General features: G+C 40.0%; 1 protein-coding gene across 1 annotated transcript in view; it reads left to right on the plus strand.

Annotated features, from left to right (window-relative positions):
* PIEZO2 (piezo type mechanosensitive ion channel component 2) overlaps window positions 1-15,456 on the plus strand; it is a 497,782-nt gene that overhangs the window by 256,110 nt on the left and 226,216 nt on the right. The window contains exon 4 of the mRNA XM_082257361.1: window positions 13,670-13,712. Coding sequence (XP_082113487.1) covers window positions 13,670-13,712 — 43 coding nt within the window. The remainder of the gene's footprint in view (window positions 1-13,669; window positions 13,713-15,456) is intronic.

Here is a 15,456-nt window from a genome sequence, read left to right on the forward strand (position 1 = left end):
ATATCAGGACCACAGCCTCCAGCACTTGTCCGCACAGATATCATATATTGCAGAGGGTACAGCTTCCAAATCCGTCCCAAAACATATGGATAAAAAGGAAAAATCTAGTGCTCTCTGTTGCAACAATAACACTTTATTTGCTCAAAAGTAATGCACTTACATTGTATCCCGCAATGACAAGCATAGCAATTGCAGAGCGTGCAGCGTGCTGGATGGTGCCTGGTTCCTGAATTGTTTGACAGCCGTAGGACCGTGTGACCAATCCCCCGTACGCGTTATGTCATGTGGGCGTAGACTTCTTCAGCGGGGATGTTGATAGGTCAATGGTCCGGCACTTTATACTCTCTCTGAGCGTCGCCTTCTACGTCATGTCCGGCGTTTCACCGTCGCCACAGAGACCGTACGTCTCCCTAGACAGGAAGCGGATAGGAGGGCCCCGATCGTAATGCTTACTTGGCGGTGCTTACAGCTACATATATTGCCATGGAGACATCAACATATCTCCGAGAATAGAACGATCATTTAATGTAACAGGCTATTATCCATATATTTTGGAAAGATTCATTTAGAATGTTGCCTCGCGTTTTTTATTACTAAAAAACACAAACTTTTAATCAATCACTGATTTATATGATGATCAAACAGACCTAACGGCTATAATGGCAACCAAACACCAGGTGGCAGCACTTTGCTCACTCTCATGGAAGGCAATGTTAAATGCAATGTATTACATAAAAACTATATAAAATCATAGGTACAGATTGGGAGCTACCCCTTAAGTGCCATAATCCTAATAGTTACGAAAAAGAAAGAAAGAATGGATGGTGCAACCTAGGTTGCCCAAACATATGTTGGCGGACTTTAAAGGCACAGGCTGAGTAAGCACAGTCATTCATTTAAAATTGTTACATTTATAAAGAAAATTTAAAAGAACAGAAAAATACAGACAATAACATAAATAAATATTTCCATATAAATTCAGAAAAAGTATGCAAGCATTGTTTATAGTTAATTAGTGAGAGTTACAGCTGTTGTACGAATCTGGTAAGGTCAACGGGTTTCGCATTACGCTTCCTCAGGACCCCAGATGGTTGGGTAACCTCTTGATAAAACAAAAATACATGCCATACGTTACTTTTTTATATATGCATACATTTTTAATGATAATTACACAGATATACATTTTTTTATATATATATATTTCATAGCCGTGGGAGCAACAAAAAGAGTGCGCAGACCCACCTCCTCACAATGCAGTGCGCCGTACTGTCCACTGGGAGCTGTGCTCGAAGGGGGGGCGGACCATAACCACCTAGGTTAATAAATTATCATTTAACACTATGTGAATTTTCTAGATTGTTATAATAATATATAATTTTTGTTAAAAAAAAAAAAAAAAAGGGGGAAATGTGGGAAGGGAAGGGAAGGAGGTAGGGAAAATTGAGGGAAGGGAGGAGAAGGGGGAAGGGGAAAAGGGGAGAGGGAGGGAAGGGAAAAGGAAGGAAAAGGGGAGAGGGGGAGGGGGAAAATTGCCTTCCATGAGAGTGAGCAAAGTGCTGCCACCTGGTATTTGGTTGCCATTATAGCCGTTAGGTCCGTTTGATCATCATATAAATCAGTGATTGATTAAAAGTTTGTGTTTTTTACTAATAAAAAACGTGAGGCAACATTCTAAATGAATCTTTCCAAAATATATGGATAATAGCCTGTTACATTAAATGATCGTTCTATTCTCGGAGATATGTTGATGTCTCCATGGCAATATATGTAGCTGTAAGCACCGCCAAGTAAACATTACGATCGGGGCCCACCTATCCGCTTCCTGTCTAGGGAGACGTACGGTCTCCGCGGTGACGGTGAAACGCCGGACATGACGTAGAAGGCGGCGCTCAGGGAGAGTATAAAGAGCCGGACCATTGACCTATCAACATCCCCGCTGAAGAAGTCTACGCCCACATGACGTAACACGTACGGGGGATTGGTCACACGGTCCTACGGCTGTCAAACAATTCAGGAACCAGGCACCATCCAGCACGCTGCACGCTCTGCAATTGCTATGCTTGTCATTGCGGGATACAATGTAAGTGCATTACTTTTGAGCAAATAAAGTGTTATTGTTGCAACAGAGAGCACTAGATTTTTCCTTTTTATCCATATGTTTTGGGACGGATTTGGAAGCTGTACCCTCTGCAATATATGATATCTGTGCGGACAAGTGCTGGAGGCTGTGGTCCTGATATATTGGAATAATACTTGCTGAGTATCGTGGAGATTGTTCATGCTTTTAGACCCTGCAGGGTCGAGTTCTGGAGGTGAGGGGCAGATAATGCCTGGTGATGGGAATCTCATGAGCACTGAAGTCACACTTGTTGTCTTTTCACCGGATCACTAGTGGACTGTGTTTTTACCGTCTATTTTTTCACCTTTATGAACTGTCTCTTTTTATTCATCAAATTGTTTTTTAACAATTTTTGGCTTTTAAGTGATTTTTACCAAAGATTGTTATTTATTGTAACATCAGACTGCGCTACACTATTCTATAATATCTTTACATAGGGAATGGGGTCAAATCAAAGATTGTTTATGACCTTAGTGACAAAACAAATCAGGGAGCAGGGTGGAAAAGTTTATTGAATAAGGCTCCGTTCACATCTTGGCGTCCCGGATCGTGGGCAGAATTGCAGCGATTCTGCCTGCGATCCCAAATAACAGCAAGTCATGGGACGCCCGTGCTATTCCTGTCACTTCCAATGGCACCCCAAACATGTAACGATTTTGCCGCGATTGTTGCCTGATGAATCGCAGTAAAATCACGCAAATAGAATTGCGAGACGCCTGTCGCCCAAGAGAAGTACAAGAACGCCAAGATGTGAATGGGGCGTGAACAAAACAGTGAATGTTGCTTTTGTTTTGGAATGTCCATTCATTCCAAAATTGAATGTTAAAAGCGAACAACATTTTGAAGTACTTTGAAGCGACATTTGTCAAGTCTCTGATGGCAGATGAAGTTAGAAGATGAGTATTGGCCAAGATATACCAAGATATTGCTGCAAAAAGTATTGTTTATGGCAATTAGTGGAAAGATTCATTTATCTATATTTCCATATATCTCCACTAGTTAGCCAGTGGGTTAAAGCTGTAAACCAGATCCTACCATACGAAAGAATAAAGTACGTACATGGAGGAAATGAGACGAAATATAACTTTTGGGGGAAGTGGAATAATTCTTATTTGTGTCTGCATACAAAGGAGGGGTAGAAATGGGTATAGATTGAAATGAGGCAAGAAAGGATGGTATATAGAAGGAAGAGGTAGTAGCTACTATGTGGAAAGTAGAGTTGGGATGGGTGTTACACGTGTGTGAAGAAGTAGATATAAGAATGAAATTGTAATAAAATGCATGAGAATTGTAATTAATGAAATTTAGATATTGTATTTTAAATGTAATAAAATACGCAAGAGTGTTAAAAAAAATGATGGCATTATGGAACCATCTGTGAGGACAGAGCACTAGTTGATGCACACAGAGAGTAAGTGAAGCTGCTGGTTCATTAAAATGAGTGCGCCTTTTGTCTGTTTTATTGCGTGCCATTCTTTATCTTCCTCTAGTTCTAGTATTTTAGCTGTTCAGTTTGATTTAGCTATGGAAAGGAAACAGAAGCTTTGCATTATGTACTTTGCCAGCCTTTTCTACTTCTACTCCTAGCACCCCCTACTTTTTGCATAGCGCCGTGCTTGTCATATGCAGGACATTTTTATATATATAGCCTTCCTGACTTATATATGCTTTCCTCATCAAATACAATAATTTCTCTGTAATTAAATCAAGGCTTCAAATACTCTTCCCTTGTAAAGCCCATAGTGAAAATAATAAATTGACAATATTTTAAGTGGCATGCTCTGTTCTCTGTCATTTTATGACTTATATACCCACCTTTGCTCCCACAGATCTAAACATTTATACTTATATTAGGATTTTCATAAACTGTGTGTCTAGAGTATATATAAAGACAAACAGAGCAGAACAGTTTATGGACTAGTTTGACTAAGTGATTACAGTAGGGTTTCCTCACTATCCCTTTTCCACAGCGATTGTATGAAGTTTCCCTGAAATAACTTTGGAATCCTAAATAGCAAGGTGCCACGTTCCTATGTAATTGATAAATAGAATTGTGTGAGACTGTGTGCTGCACAGTGTGCTAGAGGGAATTGTGACGTCCTACTTTATTTTATAGTCCTAACAGTAAGATGGTGCATTGATCAATCTTTCTTAACGACTTTAGGACCGGAAGGATTTGCCCCTTTCCTGACCAGGCACTATTTTGCGATTTGGCACTGCGTTACTTTAACGGACAATTGCGCGGTTGCGCGATGCTGTACCCAAATAAAATTGTCCTTTATTTTCCCACAAATAGAGCTTTGTTTTGGTGGTATTTGATCACCTGTGCGATTTTTATTTTTTGCGCTATAAACAAAAAAAGAGCGACAATTTTGAAAATAAAAAAAAAACAATATTTTTCACATTCTGCTATATGACATTCTCAAAAAAAAATTAAAAAACAAAATGTTTTAACATTTTAGGTCAATTTGTTTTCTGCTACATATTTTTGGTAAAAAAAATTGCAATAACCGTATCGCGTCTACTAACTACGGGAAAGATTTTTGTCATTTATATTCATTTATTAATTTATTACTAGTAATGGCAGCGATCTGCGATTTTTAGCAGGACTGCAATATTGCAGCGGACAGATTGCATCCCTAACTGACATCTTTGACAATTTTTTTTTGGGGGGGGCAGTGACATTACTACAGTAATCAGTGCTAAAAATATGCACTGTTACTGTGACACTGGCAGGGAAGGGGTTAAGCCAGGGGTAATTTTTATTGTTTTTTTTGTTTTTTTTTACTAGTAATGGCGGCAATCTGCGATTTTTTGCGGGACTGCGACATTGCGGCGGACAGATCGGACCCCTAACTGACATTTCTGACACTTTTGGGGGGGACCAGTGACATTACTACAGTAATCAGTGCTAAAAATATGCACTGTTACTGTAATAATGATACTGGCAGGGAAGGGGTTAACATTATGGGTGATCAAGGGGTTAATTGTGAGCCTATGGGAGTGATTCTAACTGTAGGGGGGCATGGCTTCTGAAATGACCATAGAGACATGTGACCCTATATAGAAGGATCACAGGGGCTCTATGATCATTCCAGGGAGAAGAACAGCCAGCTGTGTTTACAACATCCGCCGTCCTTCTCTCTCAGCGGGGAGCGATCGCGGGTTTCAGCTCGCCCCGTAGCCTCCTGAGAGCAAGTGACATACAGCTACAGCGATTTGCCTAGAGGTCAACAACGTCCGGTGAGTGTGCATTCTTCTTATATCCCTAACACACGGAGTGTGTCACCATCATTTACTCTTGTTGGGCATACAGCACTTTATACTTTTGCACCTGTGAAAAGGATTTACGCACCGTTGCACTCTGAAGAGACTATAAATTGAAGGCAATCATCATGTATGCACTTTATAAATATTTGGTCATTGTTTGCACTATAAGTCCTTGCACTTTTGTTTGTATCTGGAATATTTTCTCACTACCAACCATTGCACTTTATTTACGCACCAAGAGGTATATTATTCACCTGTCTGTTTTATACCTGTTTACTACTATAAGGATATGTATGACCACATTGGAGTGATATTTGAACAATAATATTTTTTACAAGGTTTATCACACATTCAAAGAGGAATTGCGCTGCTAATAGTTATTTGACTATTATACTCTAACTATTACATATTAATTGTTTTATCATATATGAATTTCTCTATGTCAGCTCTTTCTGTATATATTTAAAATGTATTTGGAAATTGATTTAATGTACCGTATTTGTGTTAATCATGGAATGTGTAATAAATTACTTTTTTTACTCAATTTGTATATAATTAAGTCACCTGCCTCATTTAAAGTCCCATGACCATTGCACTGTGTTCATATGTATATTTACGGATGGAGGTATGTCACTATGCATGCTTCAGGACATTAATCTTTGTTCTAAATACCATACAGTGGGTGAGGGTGTGTACCCTACAATGGAAAATGATAAATAAAGGGAAAATAGCCTAAAAAAACAAATGCAGCCACCACATCTAAGAACAGGTAAGCTGCAATTATATTTTTGTTTTTTGATTTAGATACATTTTAACTTTTACTATAAAAAAAAGTCTTTAAGTTTCACATTGTAAATGGACTTCATCATGCTACGGATCAACTCTGTTGAATTTTAAGTGTCTATGAAAGGCTTCATGCTGGCTTATAAATATTCTGAAAAGCAAATGTAATTTTGTCTCTGCAGTAGAAGCAAAGGTCCAAAAGGGCATTAACTGTCTTCTATGTGAAGTAAACATTTAAGTATGGTAATCTAATGGGAATGATTTAGGGAATAAAAATGGATTATGTCTCCCTGATTAAACGCTGTAAACAACACTTTAGGAAACTTGTATTACACAAGCACTGTGGGAGAGGATGTTAATGGGTAAATGAATCTGTTCTGAATAGAATACATTGCACATTGGTGCGTCTGTATCATAATAATCTCCTGTGCACAGAAAGTTTACTCCTCACATTTAAAAAAAACGAAAAGTTTTACAAGCAAAAATCATAGCAGCAACTTGTACACTAAATCATTATTCTTAATATTGACATTGATTTCTATAGTACAAACATATACAGCAGGTATGATCCTGTGTTAATATTTGCTTATAAATTACAGATAGTTTAATCCCTAAAGAATGTCTGTATTCAAAAAAAAAAATACATTTGTTGTTTTAACATAGCAAAGGACAGCAAGAACTTTGCAAATATAACCTCTACCTTATCTTTCCCAGTGCCTTGGAGTGTATTATCACTGGCTGAGCCCAATGTAATTATCACAAAGATTACTTTAAGTTTGTCCGCAGTCTGCACTGCAAATGCAGATAGGACCCTTTCACACGGGCATTCCGCATGTCCGTAAATCATTCTATTTTTTTGCGGATGATATACGGACATAATGTGTGTCAATGGCATTGCGGATGTCAGCGGATGACCATCCGCTGACATCCGATTTTCTTCCTTTCAGTTCTGTTCCGTTTTTTGGAACGGAACAGAACCCTATTTTGGTTCCATTGAAAAAAATGGAACGGACGCAAAATCGGATGTCAGCGGTGTCATCTGCTGACATCCGCAATCCCATAGACATACATTATGTCCGTATATCATCCGCAAACGGATGGGATGATATGTGGACATACGCAGCGGATGACACAACTGACATCCGCTCCGTGAAAAAAAAAAAAAAGTGCCGGAGCGGATCGCAATGCGGTCTGCTCTGTGTGAAAGAGCCCATAAGGATTGAGAACAAGGAGAGCACCCCAGTTTTGTTTAACCACTTGCTGATAGCCCGCCGCATTTTTACTGTGGCAGGCTGGCTCAGCTGTGTAAAAAGAAGTATCCCTACATCGGTCACGCACATGGTGCTGGGGGGCGAGCCACCGGCAGCTCAGTCCCACCCCCACTAGGCAGTGGGGATGCCAATACACGGGACCGGCGGCCGCGATTGCTACCGGCACCCACGTTTGCTCCCCACTGAGAGAGAAGGACGGTCACCTGTTGTAAACGCAGCTGACCGTTCTTCTCTCTTAATTGCTCACAGAGCTCATGTGATCCTTTTATAAATTATCATAGGTCTCTATGATCATTTGACAAGTCAATCCCCCATACAGTTAGAAATCACTCCCCTAGGCTCAAACTTAACCCTTTGATCACCCCTAGGTTAACCCCTTCCCTGCCAGTGTAATTATTACAGAAACAGTGCATATTTTTAGCACTCGTTACTGTAGTAATGCCCATTAAAAGACATTTTGCCGTTAAAGCCACTTAAAGTCAGTTTCCTAGCTATGCTCCAATGATCAGACTTGTCCTGACATGCCTCCCCTGCACAGCTATTCACTGGGATTCCCAGTGTACTGCTGCTTCTCCTCCCCCAGCTCTTATGCAGCTGGGAACACAGTGAACAGAGGGAATGAGATCACTTTTAAAAAAGAAAAAAAAGTATTTATAATGTTTTTTATATCTATACACAAATGTTATGCCTTTCATTTCAGTTTTAAACTGAATTGGGTTGTTTTACAAGGTGATAATCTACAATCACTGTAAGATGGAACAGCAGGGAAGCTCTGGAAGGGTAGGTATAAGGTGGTCGGGGGTAGGTTCTAGGGCAAGATGACAGGGTCTCTTTACAAATCGCAGTGATATTAAGGTAAAATGTGTGTGCATCAACCCTCTAATTTTGTCTTGTGTGTACATTTATGTCATATCTAATCCTGATAAACAGTGATCAAACATGTTAATAGTGGCATTGCAAAGCTAGAGTGAACAGTAGTTACAGAAAAAGCTGTAATTACGACCAGTAAAGTCTGCATTCTACTCTGGTTTTCCTTTATTCTGCTCTTATGAATGCTTTCCAGTGTTAGCCAGTGAAAGAGAACATTAGTCGAATTTGGTGAATTACTGCACCATTTAGCTGTGACTAAAGCTTCAACTATTTTGTTTGTCACATAACATTAATCCGGCCTTGTTTATATTAGTGTTTATGGTCTGGGGTTATTAAGTTACCCAGCCATGGACTTTTATGCTTGTATGTTTTAGGTAACCACAGTGGCTGATATAAACAGGAAGCAGTAATTACAGAAAAGTTATTCTGCAACACTTTGGCTTGTAGGCTGCTCTGTATTTAGGTACATCTTGTTACAGTAAAATATCTTCCTTCAGCTGAAAATACTTTGGCCTCAATGTTACCCACAGACGTTCCAAAGCATCTCTATTCTAAATGATTTTATTCCTGATCATTTCTATTGCTATCTGTAAGGATGCCAAGAGCAAATTCACCCCAAAAGTAAAAAATAAATGTATGTGATCCCTGGATGGATCCACCTACTCTCCTTTCCTTTCTTTTCTTTGTTTCTTGACAATCTGGGCATTATGCCTTTACAGCCTCCTTTTCCCCTTTCTTACCTAAGATACGCATGCTCATATTTGTGGGGAATTGTGTCCCTCATATATGACAGTAATGATGTTCGACAATGGGAAGAGCTTTAGAAATCTCATAATACAGGACAAAGATTCTATCATTTTGGAGATCAATTTGCAGCGGTTACACTTTAATGGAGTTTAGACTTCATGGTCCTTACATTTCCCTTACTTTGATTCACTAGGTCAGGTGTGTCCAAACTATGGCCCTCCAGCTGTTCAGGAACTACTATTCCCATCATACCTAGTTATGTTTGTGAATGTCAGAGATTTACAATTCCTCATGGGACGTGTAGTTCCGCAACAGCTGGAGGGCTGTAGTTTGGACACCCCTGCACTAGGTGGTCATGTTGATGGCTTCCTCTTAGTGTTTACGATGTTATTGGTTTTTCATATGCAGCTAATAGCCAGATGCTTGTTCTTCCTTTCTGTATGTGTTAAATATTTATTTTATCCGGGCCTTTATGGAAGATCTACCCCGATTGATACAGCCTTCTTCAGTCCCCCCCACCCCCACCATTTATGTACCATCTTTGTCATATGTACAGTGAATACAAGGATTGTTCACTAGTCTGCCAAGTGATTTTTTTTCCCTTTGCTCTTTTCTAAACAATTAATAAAAAAAAATTGAAACATAAATAAATGTATGTAATAGATGCCGCGTCTTGTGGATTCTTCACTCACTTACACCAGACACAATGATAATTTCATAGAAAGTTGAAGTTTAATCAGTCGATGTGATTTCATCGTCAAGAGAATTTTCCTCATGTTTCTTCATGTTTTAGAGCTCCTAGGTTCATCCCTTGCACAGCCATGACAAAGGGTCTCTTGCAAAACTTACAATGTAGCATGCACAGGCAGAATTGTTTGGTGGCCTGGGCAAAAAAGGAGAATACAAAGAGCAACCAAATGTCATGTTGAAGACAATAGAATTAGTATAGGGTTAGATAAGATACATGACCATACGGAAAAAAAAAAAGATACATGACCATTGCTTGAGATCCTTCAGTTTCGAACGTCATTAACAAAAACCAAGATAGTTTGCTGTGATTGAGCAAACACAAAATTCAGTGGCAAATAAAGCTGGCCTTACACTGTTAGACTTTTGAATGTCATTAAAGATCGTTTAACAGACCATTTGATGTTCTCATTATTGACTCAAAGAGCTTATGTTCAACTGTAATGAATTTTCATTGGATTGCTATACCAATGATTAAAATTGTAATGTTTAGTTTTTCTAAACCTTTTCAGTAGTATGCAAATACAATACAAACAATTTTGTCTGACTGAGAACCATATGAACCACTAGAATTTTGTTTGTTCAGATAAGAAACGACAAAAATTTTCCATCCTAAGCCTTCTAATTTTCACATCTATGTGGTTGGAAATAACCTGTGATTTGTCCCATTCATCAGAAAATCGAACAAACATTTGATAAGGAGCCTTTTCCAGCAGATTTAACCAGTATATATCCAGTTTTAGATCTATAAATTTGGTAATAGCTGTGGCATATTTAAAAAGCAGTAAATGTGGCTTTTACAAGTCACAGAAATCATTACTCATGTATGCCCAGTTTTACGAGCACATAATGATACCAGTTTAGCCAGGTGATGTGGCCAGTACAAAGCCAACAAAATAGTGCCCCACTTCCCATACAGTGCATCCAGAAAGTATTCACAGCGCTTCACTTTTTCCACATTTTGTTGTTACAGCCTTTTTTCAAAATGGATTCAATTCATTAGTTTCCTCAAAATTCTACAAACAATACCCCATAATGACAGCATGAAAGAAGTTTGAAATCTTTGCAAATGTTTTAAAAATAAAAAAATGAAAAAAATTCCTATGTACATAAGTATTCACAGCCTTTGCTCAATACTGTGCAACAATCAATGTTGAAGCACCTTTGGCACCAATTACAGGCTCAAGTCTTTTTAAGTATGATGCTACAAGCTTGGCACACCTGTTTTTGGACAGTTTCTCCCTTTCTTCTTTGCAGGATCTTTTAACCAGTTCTGGACCGGAAGGAATAGAATTAGAGAATAGAGAATTAGAGAATAGAATTAGAACTGAATAGAGCTTTCTTTTGGTGGTATTTGATCACCTCTGCAAATTTTTTTGCGCTATAAACAATTTTTTGCGCTATAAACAAAGGGACATTTCTGAAAAAAAAACAATATTTTTCACATTCTGCTATATAACATTCCCAAAAATAAAAATAAAAAAATCTAAATTTTTTATCCTTTTAGGCTAATTTGTATTCTGCTACATATTTTTGGTAAAAAATCGCAATAAGCGTATTTGGATTGGTTTGCACAAAAGTTATCGTGTCTACAAACTAGGGTAAATATTTATGTCATTTTTATTTATTTTTAACTTTTTTACTATTAATGGCGGCAACCTGCGGTTTTTAGCAGGACTGCAACATTGCGGCGGACAGATCGGACCCCTAACTGACATTTTGGACACTTTTGGGGGGTCCAGTGACATTACTACAGTAATCAGTGCTAAAAATATGCACTGTTACTGTAATTATGACGTTGGCAGGGAAGGGGTTAACCTAGGGGTGATCAAAGGGTTAAGTGTGAGCCTAGGGGAGTGTTTACTAACTATAAGGGGGATGGGCTTGTGAAATGAGTCTGGTGGCAATTGCGGTCGCAGGCCCCTTGCATCTCCGCTGCCTAGTGGGGGTGGGAGCATGGCGGCGCAGGCTCGCCCCCAGCACTATGCGTGCGACCGACGTAGAGCTAAGTCGTTTCGCGCAGCCAAGCCAGCCTGACGCAGTAAAACATCAGGTTGGATGGGGAGCGTCGGTGCACAGCCATTTGAGATCTCTCCAGAGATGTTCAATCGGGTCTGGGCTCTGGCTGGGCCACTCAAGGACATTCATAGTGTTGTCCCGTAGCCACTCCTTTGTTATCTTGGCTGTGTGCTTCGGATTGTTGTCCTGTTGGAAGATGAACCTTCACCACAGTCTGAGGTCCAGAGAGCTCTGGAGCAGGTTTTCATCAAGGATGTCTCTGTACATTGCTGCATTCATCTTTCCCTTGATCCTGACTAGTCTCCCAGTTCCTGCCGCTGAAAAACAACCCCACAGCATGATGCTGCCACCACCATGCTTCACTGTAGGGATGGTATTGGCCAGGTGATGAGCAGTGCCTGGTTTCATCCAGACATGATGCTTACCATTCAGGTCAAAGAGTTCAATCTTTGTTTCATCAAACCAGGGAATTTTGTTTCTCATGGTCTGAGAGTCCTTCAGGTGCCTTTTGGCATTGTCCAGGAGGGCTGTAATGTGTCTTTTACTAAGCAGTGGCGTCCGTCTGGCCACTCTACCATACAGGCCTGATTGGTGGAGTGCTGCAGAGATGGTTTATCTTCTAGAAGGTTCTCCTCTCTTCACAGTGAAATGCTGGAGCTCTATCAGAGTGAACATGAGGTTCATGGTCACCTCCCTGACTAAGACACTTCTCCTCCGACTGCTCAGTTTGGCCTGGGCTGCCTGCTCTAGGAAGCGTCCTGGGGGTTCCAAACTTCTTCCAGTTAGGGATGATGGAGGCCACTGTGCTCATTGGGACCTTCACATTTTTATGTACCCTTCCCCAAGTCTGTGCCTCAATGCAATCCTGTTTCAGAGGTCTACAGACAATTCCTTGGACTTCATTGCTTGGTTTGTGCTCTGACATGCACTGGTAACTGTGGGACCTATATAGACAGGTGTGTGTCTTTCCAAATCATGTCTAATCAACTGAATTTACCACAGGTGGACTCCAATGAAGTTGTAGAAACATCTCAAGGATAATCTGTGGAAACAGAATGCCTCTGAGCTCAATTGTGTGTGTCATAGCAAAGGCTCTGAATACTTATGTATATGGGATTTTTTTCGATTTTTATTTTTAATGAATTTTCAAAAATTTCAAACAAACTTCTTTCACATTGTCGATATGGGGTATTGTTTTTATAATTTTTAGGAAAATAATGAATTTAATCCATTTTGAAAAAAAAACTGTAACATAACAAAATATGGAAAAAGTGAAGCGCTGTGAATACTTTCTGGATACACTGGTATATCATTTAGAAAGTAGGACAATCAATTAGGAGGTAGAACTGTAAGGGAGCAACAGAGGGTGGGACCATTTTACAAGTGAAGAGAAACCGGTGAGTGATTTAATTCACCAGTTCCCCAAAAAAGGAAATATCCATTTAGATATTTTGCCCTTTAATTTCAACACAGCGTCATTATTTCCACTATTTATATTTGATTACGTGGTTCTGAAGTTTCTGCTGCACCTGTGAGATGGATGACCCTTGGTACAAGCCAGCTGCACGTATCCTTTCCTTGTCATGTTGTTATTGTGTAGAGGTACATAGAGCCAGTATTGTATGATAAGAGGACACATAGGGTGAGAGGCCATGCTGTCTTCCTCTTCATTTAGGTTGGAATTAGTCATAATATTTTTGGTAGGTATTAGGCAAATGTATTTATTTCAGAACTGATGTACAGTGATATTAGGTTTGATTTGTTTTGCAGTTTGTGATGTAAAAGCAGGTACGCTGCAATTAGGTTACTTTTTTAACACTATTGCTTTTTTCTGTAATTGCAGGTACAACATGGGAGAAAACATTTCGACAGTTAGGCTTTCAAAGGTATGTAACAATTTTATTGTTCTCATTATTAATAACTTTCTTTAAATACGAATTCAGCACAAAATCACTATAATTCAATTAGACAGATATATTATTGACAGTTAAAGCGGAACAATACTCTTCCCAGCTCCAGCGATGCAGCATCCTTGAGCTCCCTGTCTGGCCACTGACATCATCAGGCGGCCGCTTCCGGGTCTTGATCGCCACACGCTGTAATTGGCTGGGCAGCGATGATGTCACTCCTACCCATGCGCGGGAGTTCGGTCAGACTCGGCATTGCCGAAATTGTACAGTGAGCTGCACGAGTGTGGCTTACTGTACAATTGCAGACAAGCAGGTAAGTAGTTTTAACCACTTGCCGACCGCCGCACGACTATTTACTGCGGCGGTCAGCCGCTCCTGGGCAAACCGACGTAGGGCTACGTCGCTCGACCAGGAGCCTGTAGGGGGCGAGCGCGCGCCGCCGGAGGCGTGCTCCCGCCCCCGCTCGTTCACAGGGATCCCCGCGCATGTGACCGGCGGCTTCGATGTCCGCTAGCCACTCGCGATCTCCCGCAGGAGAGGGAGAAGGACGGACGGCTGATGTAAACACAGCCGTCTGTCATTCTCCCTGATGTAAGTGCAGAGACTATAAGATCCTGCTATGTAGGATCGCATGTCTCTGTGTTTACCTCACAAGCCACGCCCCCACAGTTAGAATCACGCCCCTAGGGATACATTTAACCCACTGATCACCAATAAAGTTAACCCCTTCCCTGCCAGTGTCATTTTTACAATAACAGTGCATATTTATAGCACTGATTACTGTAGTAATGTCACTGGTACTCCCAAAAGTGTCAAAAATGTCAGTCAGGGGTCCGATCTGTCCGCCGCAATGTTGCAGTCCCGCAAAAAAAATCACAGATCGCCGCCATTACTAGTTAAAAATTAATACAATAAAAATGACATAAATCTTTCCAGTAGTTATTAAACGCAATAACTTTTGCACAAAATAATCAAAATACACTTATTGCGATTTTTTTTTTAGCAAAAATATGAAGTAGAAAACAAATTGGCCTAAAATGTTAAAAAATTTAGATTTTTACATTTTTTTTTGAGAATTTTATATAAAAGAATGTGAAAAATATTGTTTTTTTTTTCAAAATTGTCGCTCTTTTTTTGTTTATAGCGTAAAAAATAAAAATCGCACAGGTGATCAAATACCACCAAAAGAAAGCTCTATTTGTGGGAAAAAGGGACGTCAATTTCGTTTGGGTACAGCGTGGCACGACCACGCAATTGTCCGTTAAAGTCATGCAGTGCCGAATCGCAAAAAAAGGGCCTGGTCATTGAGCAGCAAAATCCTCCGGTCAGAAAGTGGTTAAAACAAATAGTGCTTACCTTTTTTTCTCTTCTTCCTTGATCTTATCTAACCCACCTTACCCCTCCACAGATGCAAACTTACCTTGACCAGATGGCCTTGGCCTTTGGTGTTTGTTTACATCCATCACTGCAAGTCTTATTGTCTTAGATATGGACTTCTATGGGGCCTTCTCCCTTTATCTCTGGACTCAGGACTCATAGAAGTCAGTCTCATAGAAGTCTGTAATGTGCAGGGACGGCCAGGATAGTAAAGCTTGCACCAATTAATGTAAACAAATGCTTGACCCTGCAGCCATAGATCGAGGTAAGTTAATCTGTGGAAGCAGAGGGTGGGTTGGGTTTGGTTAGGTCAGGGGAGGCGGGAGGAGAAGGATAAGATCAC

Source organism: Pelophylax lessonae (assembly GCF_965119305.1).
Source record: "Pelophylax lessonae genome assembly, chromosome: 5".
NCBI classification, from domain to species: domain Eukaryota; kingdom Metazoa; phylum Chordata; class Amphibia; order Anura; family Ranidae; genus Pelophylax; species Pelophylax lessonae.